Below are 14,507 nucleotides of genomic sequence, written 5' to 3'. Positions count from 1 at the left end.
ACCGCGACTGGGGCGCTACCCCAGCTTCCCGGGAGCAGGAGGAGCGGACCCAGGGTAAGGGCGGGCGGGGGAGGACGTCCGCGGCTGTGGAGGAGAGTGGAGGGTGAAGGCGGGAGGCCGGGGGCGTCCCTCGGGGGTGGCCCTGCCGAGAGGCGGATGCCAGGAATAGCGCTCTTAGGGTGCCCGCTCCGTTGGTCCTCGCTGCCCTCAATACCTCCGAGTCGCAGGGCCCTACAAGTTCTAAACGCCTTGCCTCCGTACCCTCCACTCCCGGTCAGCTGGTCCTGAGACCATCTGCCTGCTGGGGGCCGGGGGGAGACCAAAGGGTTTACAGCTGAATGGAGGGGACATACAGCCTGGGCTGGGGTGGCAGGAGGCTGGGCAGACGCAGAGGAGAGCTTGCTGATGAGAACGGAGGGGAGGGAACGTACAGTGACTGGGCGCCTATGGGTGGCAGGTGCTGTAAATGCACCACATCAGCTATTCACCGCTTTAGAGCCGGGTCCTGGCTCGGTCCGTCTGGACTTAAGTACCGTGACCTTTGACCAGGTACTTAACCTCTCCCGGCGTCAGTTTCTTCACCTGTAGAATGAGAATTGTGGTAACTGTTTGGGGGGCTGTGCTGGGGGTTCACAGCGCCTGGGACCCAGTGGGTCTTAATAGATTCGGGATCCGAGCCCTTTATCGGGTATGTGATTTGCAAGTACTTTCTTCAAGTCTGTGTCTTGTCTTCGTGCTGTCTTTTGAAGGGCAAACGTTTTCATTCCTAACGAAGTCCAAGTTATTGTTTGTTTTTTCTTTTATGGACCATGCTTTTGATGCCGTATTTAAGAAATCTTATCCAAAAAAGCTTATCTTAATCAGGGTCACGATGATTTCCCTCTATGGTCTCCCACTGTAGTGATAGAGCTTTTGCTCTCTCGTTTATGCCTGGGATCCCTTTTGAGTTCGTTGGTGAGTGTGGTGTGAGGTAGGGGTCTGCGATCCTTCTTTTGCAGGTGAAGGTCCAGTTATCCAGGCACCATTTTCGTGCTCTGCTAGCTTGTGAGGTGCGTTGGTAATTTTACCAAAAGTCAGTTGACCGTAAATAGAAAGGTTTTTATTTCTGAATTCTCAGTTTCATTCCATTGATACAAATATGTCTGTCCTTATGCTAGTACAACGCTGTCTTGATTAGAGTTTCAACAATGTTTGCTGAATAAGTGAAATAATGAAACTATAATCAAAACAAGTAGAAAGCATACAGTTGGCACTCATAAAACCTGCAAATTCCTAGGAAAATCTAGATAATTAGATTTTTTTAAAAAAATAGACTCATTTTGGGTGCCCCAGAAAGCATTTGTGGGCACAAACTCTGGTACAAAGTTGCTTGGGAAAGTGAATTACTACTGTTGCATTTCTGTTGCAATTTTTTTACATCTGTTTCTTAAGTTTAAATATTTGTCTATAGGTTTTTACTTAAATCAAGGGCCATGTCCCCCAAGCATTTTTCTACCAGGTCCCCTTATCATTCAAAGATTAGCAACACCTGCTCACAGGTAAGACCCTAAGCTCCTGGGAGTTGAAAGGCCTTCGGAGGTGAGTCCTACCATGGCGAGGCTCTTGTGAAGTTAACCTTCCCCCACACCACCCCATCCGGCAGCTTGCTTCCTAGGTGTCCTCGCAGGCCCAGCAGCCTCACAGACCCACAGTCGGAGGGACACACTTCCTGAGAGTTAGGAGTGGCCATCAGGTGGCAGCTCTGCTCAGCTCCATAGCTGACAGGCCCCCTCAGATGACCAGCCATTTAGGGCACTGAGGAGCATTCAGACCCCACAGTCTGTTGCTGTGACAGGGGTCAGAGGGGTCCAGGTCTCTTTTGGGGGTGAGTGAAGAGCAATCTGTGGACCTGCCCACTGCATTTCTGAGACTTCCACTTAGCGCCAGGGAGAAAACACTTCCTTGCGTTGCATTGGAGTGTGCTTCCCACCCTCCCAAAGTGTCTGGCCTCAGAATGACCAAGGTCAAGCAGCTGGTGAGTGTCAAGGCCAGAACTTGAAGTCCGAACCCAGCCCAATCTTTCTTTCCAGTTCCACACGGTGCTGTGAATGTCCCACGTCCCGTGTGGTTCAGGGTTCGGGATCTGGAGACGGGGCCGCACGCAAATGAAAGAGATGAGACAAGAAATAATAATTTGGAAATATTGGGGGCCAGATGGGCAAGCCCAATGCAAGAGAAAGGACTTCCACTGGTGCCCAGGCCTCGCCAACCTTTTATTCAATTTTGGATGCACATCTAGTTCTTAGTCAGGCAGGTAATTGCAGTAACAGACAGACTATCTTAAAGGTCAGTAAATATTAGAAAGATTTACTCTGAGACTATTTGGTCAGGAAATAGCTTGAGCCCCCATTGTCTGGACTAGACAATCGGTGCATAGCTCTGGCCCTTGCCAGGGCTCAAGGTTCACCAGCGTTCAGAGATCCTTGTTTACACGTCTCTGATAGTGAAGACAGTGGGTGTCTTCCTGCACTGTGCCTTTCAAGGAACACATCAGAGAGGTTCTCAAAGGCCTAACGATTCTGCCTGCTGAGGGCCAGCCTTCTGGCCTCCTCGGGTGGACTCCCAGCCCTGTCCTGGGGCGGGTGACGTGGAGGGAGGAGTTTCCAGGGGGGTCCCCCAGAGAGTCCCAGAGCCTAGAACTCTGGAGTGGGTGAGCCTTTGGACAGTTGGGTGGTTGAGGCCTCGACTCTCCAATCAGTGTGCTGTGTGGTCAGGTCCATGACAGGCAGGGAACGCAGCCCAACACAATCACCATCGGTGCTTCCTCCTGCCTCGCCGTAGACATGTTGGCTCCGTGAAAACTGTACCAGCCTCACCACGTACAGGCTGTGTGATCGGACAAGGCCCTCGAGGCACCTCTGAGCATCGGACTCCTCCTGGGGAGTAAAATGGAGATGGTTCGGTCCACTTCAGAGGGCCATGGCGAGGACTGCGCAAGATAACGCTTAGCTCGCTGTCGTTACTCAGTACATGATGCTTTAAAATGCAGACTCAGCCTGTGGACAAATCCCTTGGACCCCTGCCCTCGCACCGCGACTGGGGCGCTACCCCAGCTTCCCGGGAGCAGGAGGAGCGGACCCAGGGTAAGGGCGGGCGGGGGAGGACGTCCGCGGCTGTGGAGGAGAGTGGAGGGTGAAGGCGGGAGGCCGGGGGCGTCCCTCGGGGGTGGCCCTGCCGAGAGGCGGATGCCAGGAATAGCGCTCTTAGGGTGCCCGCTCCGTTGGTCCTCGCTGCCCTCAATACCTCCGAGTCGCAGGGCCCTACAAGTTCTAAACGCCTTGCCTCCGTACCCTCCACTCCCGGTCAGCTGGTCCTGAGACCATCTGCCTGCTGGGGGCCGGGGGGAGACCAAAGGGTTTACAGCTGAATGGAGGGGACATACAGCCTGGGCTGGGGTGGCAGGAGGCTGGGCAGACGCAGAGGAGAGCTTGCTGATGAGAACGGAGGGGAGGGAACGTACAGTGACTGGGCGCCTATGGGTGGCAGGTGCTGTAAATGCACCACATCAGCTATTCACCGCTTTAGAGCCGGGTCCTGGCTCGGTCCGTCTGGACTTAAGTACCGTGACCTTTGACCAGGTACTTAACCTCTCCCGGCGTCAGTTTCTTCACCTGTAGAATGAGAATTGTGGTAACTGTTTGGGGGGCTGTGCTGGGGGTTCACAGCGCCTGGGACCCAGTGGGTCTTAATAGATTCGGGATCCGAGCCCTTTATCGGGTATGTGATTTGCAAGTACTTTCTTCAAGTCTGTGTCTTGTCTTCGTGCTGTCTTTTGAAGGGCAAACGTTTTCATTCCTAACGAAGTCCAAGTTATTGTTTGTTTTTTCTTTTATGGACCATGCTTTTGATGCCGTATTTAAGAAATCTTATCCAAAAAAGCTTATCTTAATCAGGGTCACGATGATTTCCCTCTATGGTCTCCCACTGTAGTGATAGAGCTTTTGCTCTCTCGTTTATGCCTGGGATCCCTTTTGAGTTCGTTGGTGAGTGTGGTGTGAGGTAGGGGTCTGCGATCCTTCTTTTGCAGGTGAAGGTCCAGTTATCCAGGCACCATTTTCGTGCTCTGCTAGCTTGTGAGGTGCGTTGGTAATTTTACCAAAAGTCAGTTGACCGTAAATAGAAAGGTTTTTATTTCTGAATTCTCAGTTTCATTCCATTGATACAAATATGTCTGTCCTTATGCTAGTACAACGCTGTCTTGATTAGAGTTTCAACAATGTTTGCTGAATAAGTGAAATAATGAAACTATAATCAAAACAAGTAGAAAGCATACAGTTGGCACTCATAAAACCTGCAAATTCCTAGGAAAATCTAGATAATTAGATTTTTTTAAAAAAATAGACTCATTTTGGGTGCCCCAGAAAGCATTTGTGGGCACAAACTCTGGTACAAAGTTGCTTGGGAAAGTGAATTACTACTGTTGCATTTCTGTTGCAATTTTTTTACATCTGTTTCTTAAGTTTAAATATTTGTCTATAGGTTTTTACTTAAATCAAGGGCCATGTCCCCCAAGCATTTTTCTACCAGGTCCCCTTATCATTCAAAGATTAGCAACACCTGCTCACAGGTAAGACCCTAAGCTCCTGGGAGTTGAAAGGCCTTCGGAGGTGAGTCCTACCATGGCGAGGCTCTTGTGAAGTTAACCTTCCCCCACACCACCCCATCCGGCAGCTTGCTTCCTAGGTGTCCTCGCAGGCCCAGCAGCCTCACAGACCCACAGTCGGAGGGACACACTTCCTGAGAGTTAGGAGTGGCCATCAGGTGGCAGCTCTGCTCAGCTCCATAGCTGACAGGCCCCCTCAGATGACCAGCCATTTAGGGCACTGAGGAGCATTCAGACCCCACAGTCTGTTGCTGTGACAGGGGTCAGAGGGGTCCAGGTCTCTTTTGGGGGTGAGTGAAGAGCAATCTGTGGACCTGCCCACTGCATTTCTGAGACTTCCACTTAGCGCCAGGGAGAAAACACTTCCTTGCGTTGCATTGGAGTGTGCTTCCCACCCTCCCAAAGTGTCTGGCCTCAGAATGACCAAGGTCAAGCAGCTGGTGAGTGTCAAGGCCAGAACTTGAAGTCCGAACCCAGCCTCTTCTTTCTTTCCAGTTCCACACGGTGCTGTGAATGTCCCACGTCCCGTGTGGTTCAGGGTTCGGGATCTGGAGACGGGGCCGGCAAATGAAAGTGCCCAGGCCTCGCCAACCTTTTATTCAATTTTGGATGCACATCTAGTTCTTAGTCAGGCAGGTAATTGCAGTAACAGACAGACTATCTTAAAGGTCAGTAAATATTAGAAAGATTTACTCTGAGACTATTTGGTCAGGAAATAGCTTGAGCCCCCATTGTCTGGACTAGACAATCGGTGCATAGCTCTGGCCCTTGCCAGGGCTCAAGGTTCACCAGCGTTCAGAGATCCTTGTTTACACGTCTCTGATAGTGAAGACAGTGGGTGTCTTCCTGCACTGTGCCTTTCAAGGAACACATCAGAGAGGTTCTCAAAGTCCTAACGATTCTGCCTGCTGAGGGCCAGCCTTCTGGCCTCCTCGGGTGGACTCCCAGCCCTGTCCTGGGGCGGGTGACGTGGAGGGAGGAGTTTCCAGGGGGGTCCCCCAGAGAGTCCCAGAGCCTAGAACTCCGGAGTGGGTGAGCCTTTGGACAGTTGGGTGGTTGAGGCCTCGACTCTCCAATCAGTGTGCTGTGTGGTCAGGTCCATGACAGGCAGGGAACGCAGCCCAACACAATCACCATCGGTGCTTCCTCCTGCCTCGCCGTAGACATGTTGGCTCCGTGAAAACTGTACCAGCCTCACCACGTACAGGCTGTGTGATCGGACAAGGCCCTCGAGGCACCTCTGAGCATCGGACTCCTCCTGGGGAGTAAAATGGAGATGGTTCGGTCCACTTCAGAGGGCCATGGCGAGGACTGCGCAAGATAACGCTTAGCTCGCTGTCGTTACTCAGTACATGATGCTTTAAAATGCAGACTCAGCCTGTGGACAAATCCCTTGGACCCCTGCCCTCCACCAGATTGGGAACCTGGAGCCGGTCCAGTGAGGCCCATGGGGACAGGAAGCAGCCAGGCAGGGTCCCTCACCAAACACCCCCGCTCTGCCCCTGCAGCTGCCGGCACCATGGAGATCGTGTACGTGTACGTCAAGAAGCGAAGCGAGTTCGGGAAGCAGTGCAACTTCTCGGACCGCCTGGCAGAGCTGCACATTGACATCCCGCCCAACCCCGAGCTGGCGGAGCAGTTCATGGAGCGGAACCCCGTGGACACGGGCATCCAGTGCTCCACCAGCATGTCGGAGCACGAGGTGGGTGTGTCTAGGTAACTCCCTCCACCTGGAAGCCAGTTGGGGTGGCCCCGTGCAGATGCCGGGAGTGTGAGGCAGGATGCCACAGAGCCCACCACGATGCTCAGGGCCCGGCAGAAGGAGGGGAGGACCTGCATTGAGCAGCCCCAGGGCCAAGGGCGTGTCAATCCAGACATTCTCTCTCCCAGTGGCTCTGGCCTCACCTCTCAAATTCTTTCTAGAATCCTTTTAGGCATTTGGGACAGGGGGCGAGGTATTCTGAGGGGGCAGAGTATTACATCCACAGGCAACTGCCCAGCTGTGAAAACTCAGGGTTGCACCCTACCTGGTTTGGCTCAGTGGATAGAGCGTCGGCCCGCAGACTGAAGGGTCCTGGGTTCAATTCTGGTCAAGGGCACATGCCCGGGTTGTGGGCTAGATCCCCAGTGGGGGGTGTGCAGGAGGCAGCCAATCAATGATTCTCCGTCATCATTGATGTTTCTATCTTTCTCTCCCTTTCCCTTCGTCTCTGAAATCAATAAAAATATATTTTAAAAAAAGAAAAGTCAGGATTGCCCTAGAACATTGATGGCGAACCTTTTGAGCTCAGCGTGTCAGCATTTTGAAAAACCCTAACTTAACTCTGGTGCCGTGTCACATGTAGAAATTTTTTGATATTTGCAACCATAGTAAAACAAAGATTTATATTTTTGATATTTATTTTATATATTTAAATGCCATTTAACAAAGAAAAATCAACCAAAAAAATGAGTTCGCGTGTCACCTCTGACACGCGTGTCATAGGTTCGCCATCACTGCCCTAGAAATTTCTTGGGAGAGGGGCTCTGAGATCAGAGAACTGGGTCATGGTGCTGTTCAGACGCCCAGCCAGCTCCCCGCCTGTCTGAGCCAGGTGGTCAGCTCCTGATCGTGTCGGGAACTGCTGTGAGAAAACCAGACGGACGGAGATAACCCACGTATCACGTCCCAAATCAACCGGTGGACGTCACATTTGATTTCATCAGAACACGTGGTGGTGGTTCTGATAACGCACAGTTCAGAGGAACGCTGTTGCTCAAGTTCCCGGGGCGAGTTGCTGTCACGGGGCCAGGGCAACTTTGTCCGTGTCATAGAGATGCTGCCCTCACACCACGTTAGGGCCTGCTGTCAGCAGCTGTGCCCGGAAGACTTGTAACTTAGGGAGCGCTTCAAAACGCCAAGGAGCCCGGCCAGCGCGGCTCAGTGAACCAAGAGGTCACGGGTTCGATTCCCGATCTTGGCACATGCCTGGAGTGTGGGCTCCATCCCCAGGAGGGGGTGTGCAGGAGGCAGCCGATCAATGTTTCTCTCTCTCCCTCTCCCTCCCTCTCTCTCTCTAATCAATAAAAACATATTTTTTTAAAAATGCAAAGGAGAGGCAAGTGACTGATGAATGAGAACAGGGTCTCCACTGGGGGTGATGCAAAATCCTGGAACTAGATGGTGGTGGTGGCGGCACAACCCTCGCTTGGCCTAACGCCACTGACTTGTGCATGTGAACTGTTTAAAGTGGTAAAATGGATGTTATGTGTCGTTTACCACAATTTTAAAAAACGGGGGAAGATGGGACGGTGGCACACTGCTAAGTTTAAAGGGCAAAGCCACCTCTATCCCCTCCTTCCTGCCACAGAGAATGGGCAAAGCCAACCCAAACTCTTCCCTGGTTCCTGCGACATTGCACAGGGAGGGCGGAGGCGGCGGGCGCGCCTCTCCCCTTTGGGCTCTTACGGAGCAGATGGGTGCGACTCAGACGTGGATTTTCCTGGGCCTCTGGCATCAGCTGCAAAGATGCTAGCTCCACACAAGGGCCCTTCCATGGCTGCCTGCGACCCCCGGAGGACCAGAGACGCCTTCCTGGTACCGGAAAACCTCATGGCTTTGGCCAGACACCCCCTTGGTCCATCCTGAGCGCTCGGGGCTCGGGACCCTGGTGCGTGGAAGTGGCTAAATGCTCGCACCAGGGCCGGGGGTTCTCACCTGGGGTTCTCTCTTCAGGCCAACACAGAGCGATTCGAGATGGAGACCCGGGGTGTCAACCACGTGGAGGGGGGTTGGCCCAAGGATGTGAACCCCCTGGAGCTGGAGCAGACCATCCGCTTCCGGAAGAAGGTGGAGAAAGACGAGAACTACATCAACACCATCATGCAGCTGGGCTTGGTAAGGCTTCCTTCAGCCCCAGCGGTCAGAGCCACGGCCATCGCTCAGGTTCCCCAAGTGCATGTCAAGCCTAGATGTGCCTGGCCCTGTGCTCGGCTCCCCTGGCTACTCAGGGGAAGAACCGTAAGGAGCCTTCTATCTGGGAGCAGACACATCCACCACAGCAGACCAGAGGGGAAGGCTGGGAGGTGCAGGGCCGAACAGGCTCTGGGAGGAGTCTGAGAAGTGGCCCTGTGGGCAAAGAGAACCCCAAAGAACCCCACCCACCAGCTTCCCACCACTAGGGAACATCCTTTCATTCAGCACATTTGGACCACGCTTCTGGTCTCTGCCAGGCACAGCAGAGATTGCAAAAATGAATTCCACATGCATCCTGCTCCAAAGAGTGTATAATCCAACAGAGGGCAAAGACAAATACAGAGATATCACCACACCACGTAGAAATAAATGATGTTAGAGGATGGATGACTTGCCATTTTGCCCCATTAGGAGAGAGAGTCCATTTCCTGCTGAAGGGATCATGGAAGGCTTCCTGGAAGAGGTGGCCCTTGAGCATGGGCTTTTCCATGATGGACATTTGGAATAATGGGGAGGGCTTTTGGGGTGAAGGAGCTGGAGATGGGTGCTATATGTGGAGTCATGGAGACTTCTGTTTGCCGGGAGCAGTGTGTGTTTCGCCATTTTTTTTTCACTTTTGTCCCCAAGGAGTCTTTTTAGATATTCTCTTCCTAATTGCCTCCCCCCATGAAATGTCGATGCCATAGGTATGCCGTATATCTGTGTATGTACTGCATGTCTACCTGCGCTTTGTATAGGAAAAGTAGTAGTATTTACCGCTAAAAACCAGTTTTCGCCCTGTTGGGGCGATGCTGCCTCATTGAGAATGCACGGGCTGAGGGTGGGAAAGGACCACTAGCTATTTCTCAGCCCTCCCAGACCTCATCTCAGCCCCGTCAGACAGCAGGGGCCCCCCCATTCCCGTTGAGAACTCCGGGTGTGCCCCCCCCCCCCAGATCATGGAGCACTGCGTGAAGCAGAACAACGCCATCGACATCTACCAGGAGTATTTCGATGACGAGGACGCGGTGGAAGTGACGGAAGAGGCCCCTTCCGCTAAGACCATCAATGTTTTCAGGTATTTTTTAAAGTTGATTTCAGAGAGGAAGGGAAAGGGAGAGAGAGAGAGAGAGAGAGAGAGAGAGAGAGAGAGACATCAATGATGAGAGAGAATCATTGATCGGCTGCCTCCTGCATGCCCCCTACTGGGGATCAAGCCCGCAACCCGGGCATGTGCCCTGACCGGGAATCGAACCGCGACCTCCTGGTTCATAGGTTGACACGCAACCACTGAACCTTGCCGGCTGGGCTTCGGGTATTTCTATAGTTAGGCAGGTGCTGCCAATCTCGGTCACCTCTGTGGGCCGGTGTCCTAATGTGACCATAGGCCATGTTTCCAAGATTCAACACCTGAAACCAAGACAAGGCGCAGAGCGGTGTGCAGAGAGCACCGCTTCGTTTGAAACACTCCTGGGTGTCTGTGCCTGTGTGCATGGGTACATGTATGTGTGTGTATGTGTGTGTATGTGCTTGAATATGCAGGGAATACCGGGGATTTTGGAAGTGTCTAGCCACAAAGGCCAACCCTGGGAGATTCATTTTCCACCAGAACCCCCGGAGGGGTCTGACCTCGGCGGAATGACACATTTCAAATCATCCCCCCCAACCCCCAGATGAGGAGACTGACCCCAGGGAGGGGGACGTGCTCGGAGCACACGGTGGGTGGGGACCCAGCCAAGGCTGGAACCCTGGTCTCCTGACTCCCAGCCCGAGCTCCTTCTCCTACAGTAGTGCTCCCAGGGAGGAGGGACGGGGGGTGAAGCACACACTGAGACAGCTATTTGTCCATTCCGTCCGTATTCTTCGAGGAAACAGTCCCAGTTTGGAGCCATTGTCTATAATACTTAATTCTTTCTCATGCTCCCTCCCCCCTTGCTCTTTAAATGAAGAGCTTTTTAATTTTTTTATTTTTAGAGCAATTTTAAGTTCACAGCAAAATTGATCAGAAAGAACAGAGTTTCCATACACATCCCTCCCCCCACCCACCCACACAGCCTCCCCCACTGTCATCATCAGCCCCAGAGTGGTAGGTACATTTGTCACAGTGATGAGCCAACATGGACACATCATCATCACCCTGTCTGAATCTGTCCCAGGCTGCGGTAGCAAAAGACCATAACAAAATATCGTTAAAAAACGAGGCAGCTTAGGAACTACTGAAGTCTATTTGTCACCGCTCTGGAGGCCGGGCGTTCTGAGATGGTTGGGTTCTGTGTCTGCTGAGGACCCACTTCCTAAGTCAAGGACACCCACCTCCTCGCTCTGGGATGAGGCTACTCCCTGGAGCCCCATTTAAAAGGGCACTAATCCCATCACGAGAGCCCCACCCTCCTGACCTAATCACCCCTCAAGGCCCCCACCTTAATACCATCACATTGGAGATTAGGTCTCAGCAGATGAATTTGGGGCGGGGACGGGGCCACACATACCTTCAGCCTATAGCACACCCCAGGTCCGTAGTTTACAGCTCACTCTGAGTTGTCCATTCCATGAGTTTTGACACAATTATCATACACAATAGCTGCACTGCCCTAAAAGTCACCCGTGTCTCACCTATTGATCCCTTTCACCTCCAAACCTTTGGCAACAACTAATTTCTTCTCCTGTCTCCATGGTTTCGCCTTTCCCAGAATGCCATGGCCTCAGGCATACAGTATGCAGCGTTAGCAGAGTGACATCATTTCTTTTTAATACTGAACAATATTCCAATGTATGAATGGATCACAATTTATCCATTCACCTACTAAAGGACATTTTGGTTGGTTCCAACTTTTAAGAATTAAGAATAGCTTGGCCAACATGGCTCAGTGGTTGAGCGTCGACCTATGAGCCAGGAGGTCACGGTTCAATTCCCAGCCAGGGCACATGCCCGGGTTGCAGGCTCCACCCCTAGTGTGGGGCATGCAGGAGGCAGCCGATCTATGATTCTCTCTCATCATTGATGTTTCTATCTCTCGCTCAATAAAGCTGCTGGAAACATCCATGTGCAGGTTTTGTGGGGACACACGTTTTGGACTAATTTGGGCAAATCCCAGCGAGCATGATTGCTGACTTCTCCAAGCCCCCTTTTATTTTAACATTAACGGGCAATCCAGCCTCAGGCTCAGAACCTGCAGCAAGTGAAAAAGGCAGACTGGGATTTAATACTTTGTTTCCATTGTTTTAATTTTCATTTTTAGCTCTTATTTATGGCTGGTGGGACTGGTGTTTCGTTAAGGGAGTCCTATAAATTTTGTTTTAAATAAATTTCTCTGAGTGGATGCTTTTGCTTCAACACGTTTGAATATTTTAAAGAAAATCTTTAGTTAATAAGACATTTGGGGAGCCTGGCACTCCAGCTTTCTGCCCTTTGCTGCCCCCTAAAGGGACCCCCAGGAGATCAAGCGGTCGGCCACACACCTGTCCTGGCACCCGGATGGCAACAGGAAGCTGGCGGTGGCGTATTCTTGCTTGAATTTTCAACGGGCACCTGAGGGCATGAGCCACGACTCGTACATCTGGGACCTGGGTGAGGGGCGGGGAAGGCTGAGGGGCGGACTTGGCAGCGACCGGGGACTCTCGCAGGGAGGGACCGGGACCAGGAGGAGGCCTCTCACTGCACCCCTGTCTGGGGTTCAGGCTCAGCCTCACAGTCAAACCCGGGAGCAGGAGACTCGCTTTATTTCCAGATCTGTAATCAGGGCATTCAAGACCAGACCCCACAAAGTCCCGATTGTGGGCCCCCGGAGAGCGTGGCAGATAGAATCCCAGGAGAAGGGCCCAGGCGGGCGGGGGGGGGGCTCCCCTCTGCCCAGCTCTCTGGGTGCTTGTCCCGAATGCCCGGCCAGCGGGGGCAGCGTGTCCCCTGGGGAGCACTCCAAGGGCAGAGCCTGGCAGGTGGGCGTCCGGCTCTCAGACCCCCTCGTTGCCATCACTGTGAGAACAAGCGTGGGCCGTGGTTAGTAGGGGCAGGTGCCGAGCAGCGCAGCGTGCTGCAGGGTGGGCCCCATGGTCCCCAGAATACAGACCAGGAAACTGCAGAAGCCAGGGGGCGTGGGCTTCCGTAAAAACCGTAGGGCAAACTTCATTCCATTCCAAACCTGGGAAATGGACTCAAATTACAGTCACAGACATGCAGTTCTAATTCCCCAAAACAAAGCCAGATATTCACCACCCTCTCCCCCAACCCAGGCCCAGAGGGTGCGGCCTGGAGAAAGGCTCGGGCACCCCCTCCTGTAGATGGGGTTGAATTGTTTGGCCCTGTCCTTTCCTTTCCAGGCCTGGTGGGATACACACACACACACACACACACACACACACACACACCACACATATCTATAATAATAAAAGTATAATATGCTAATTAGACTGGACGTCCTTCCGGACAAAGCCGGGGCTGTGAGGGAAGCCAGTGCCAGCAGCCGGAGGAAGGAAGGCCTACTCTTGCACGAATTTCGTGCATTGGGCCTCTAGTATATGTATATGTTATATATATATATATGCCGCCCCCCCTGCTTTTTAGAAAGCCCCAACAGGCCCGAGACTGTCCTGAAGCCGTCCTCGCCTCTCGTCACCTTGGAGTACAACCCCAAGGACTCGCACATACTGCTGGGAGGCTGCTACAACGGGCAGATCGGTAAGAGGGGTCCCAGCGCTTAACCAACGGTCGCCTGGATGGAAAGGCCTTTTGCACTGGACAAGCTCTGAGTCAAGTCATTATGGGCAGCCTTGCCAGGGGGGCCTCGGGGAGCCACCAGCCAGTTCTTCAGACAGAGACCCACGGAGCTCCAGCCCCACTCGGCAGCCCCCGGGGCTGCCAGGCGACCAGTTCCACCGGGAGACAGGGTGCTGCCTCTCAGGGCACCCCCCCACCCCGGGATGGGGAGTGCAGGCCGTGAGCAGGGCGAGTTCCGATGCGACAAGACCCCTGTTCTCACAGGAGTGGGCGGTGTTATCTGTTAGCGTCCGCGCTCTGAGGGCTGCAGCCTTCGCCTGGCGTTTGGAGTTCTGACAGTGCGGAGAGTGACAGCTCTGCTAGTGCTCTCATTGCTTGTGTGGAGGGAGGGCCATAGAAGAGATCCATCTTCAGAGGTCCTTGCTGATCACACACCCAGAAAATGATTCTTTTTAAAAAAATGTTTTTATTGCTTTCAGAGTGAGGAAGGGAGAGGGGGAGGGATAGAAACATCGATGAGAGAGAATCATGGAGCGGCTGCCTCCTGCCCACCCCCGACTGGGGATCGAGCCCGCAACCCAGGCTTGTGCCCTGACCAGGAATTGAACCTCGACCTCCTGGTTCATAGGTCGATGCTCAACCCCTGAACCACACCAGCCGGGGGAAACTGACTCTTTTGATTACTAATGAGACCGGACAAAACCTGCCCACATGGGCTCCGAAGGTCCCTGCCCGCCCTCCACCTCAGGCCCTGGGGCAGCCAGACCCTCACCCCGCCCTGTCTGTACCCCAGGCCAGACTCCCCGAGCAGGGAAAGGGTTCCCCACCCTCCTACCTTCACAGGCTCTTACCCTCCCTTCTTCCTCCAGGAGCAGGAGCCAGACTGGCCGGGGAAGTTCCCAGAAATGCGCTGAGGCCGGGCTGCCCCGTGGCGCTCTGAGTCCCCGGGCCTCCCTCTCAGACCTGCGGCCTCCTTCCCGGGGAAGCCGCCAGGTTAGGGAGCAGATGTGGCTCCCATGGGTCTCCCTGCCCCATCGCCTGGGGGCCAGGCTCCAGCAGGCGGAAGCGAGCCGCTCTGCCATGTTTTACTCAGGAGCCCTGCCTCACTCATTATCCATCACCCATCTCGGTGCCGCTCCCCCAGCCCAGGCCCTGGGCCCTGCTGCCCAGTAGGGATCGCCACTGCAGGACCTCCCCTCCCCCTGCCCTCCCCCCTC

At 53.5% G+C, this 14,507-nt stretch overlaps 1 protein-coding gene across 2 annotated transcripts in view; it reads left to right on the top strand.

Annotated features, from left to right (window-relative positions):
• Positions 1–35: 35 nt before the first annotated feature.
• The window catches only part of DNAI2 (dynein, axonemal, intermediate chain 2), a 26,709-nt gene continuing 12,237 nt past the window's right edge, over positions 36–14,507 (top strand). The window contains exons 1-6 of one of the 2 annotated variants that reach the window (XM_005861789.2): positions 36–54; positions 6,151–6,344; positions 8,358–8,519; positions 9,533–9,654; positions 12,002–12,144; positions 13,138–13,251. In XM_005861789.2, the coding sequence (XP_005861851.1) occupies positions 6,162–6,344; positions 8,358–8,519; positions 9,533–9,654; positions 12,002–12,144; positions 13,138–13,251 (724 nt within the window). In that variant the 5' untranslated portion in view covers positions 36–54; positions 6,151–6,161. Of the gene's footprint in view, positions 55–3,072; positions 3,123–6,150; positions 6,345–8,357; positions 8,520–9,532; positions 9,655–12,001; positions 12,145–13,137; positions 13,252–14,507 lie in introns of those variants that run through there. The other variant, XM_005861788.1, reaches the window with a different exon arrangement.

The sequence above is a fragment of the Myotis brandtii genome, unplaced genomic scaffold (assembly GCF_000412655.1).
Source record: "Myotis brandtii unplaced genomic scaffold, ASM41265v1 scaffold157, whole genome shotgun sequence".
Taxonomy (NCBI): Eukaryota; Metazoa; Chordata; class Mammalia; order Chiroptera; family Vespertilionidae; genus Myotis; species Myotis brandtii.
Note: the sequence above shows the minus strand (reverse complement) of the source record. Positions and strands in the feature narration are given on the sequence as shown.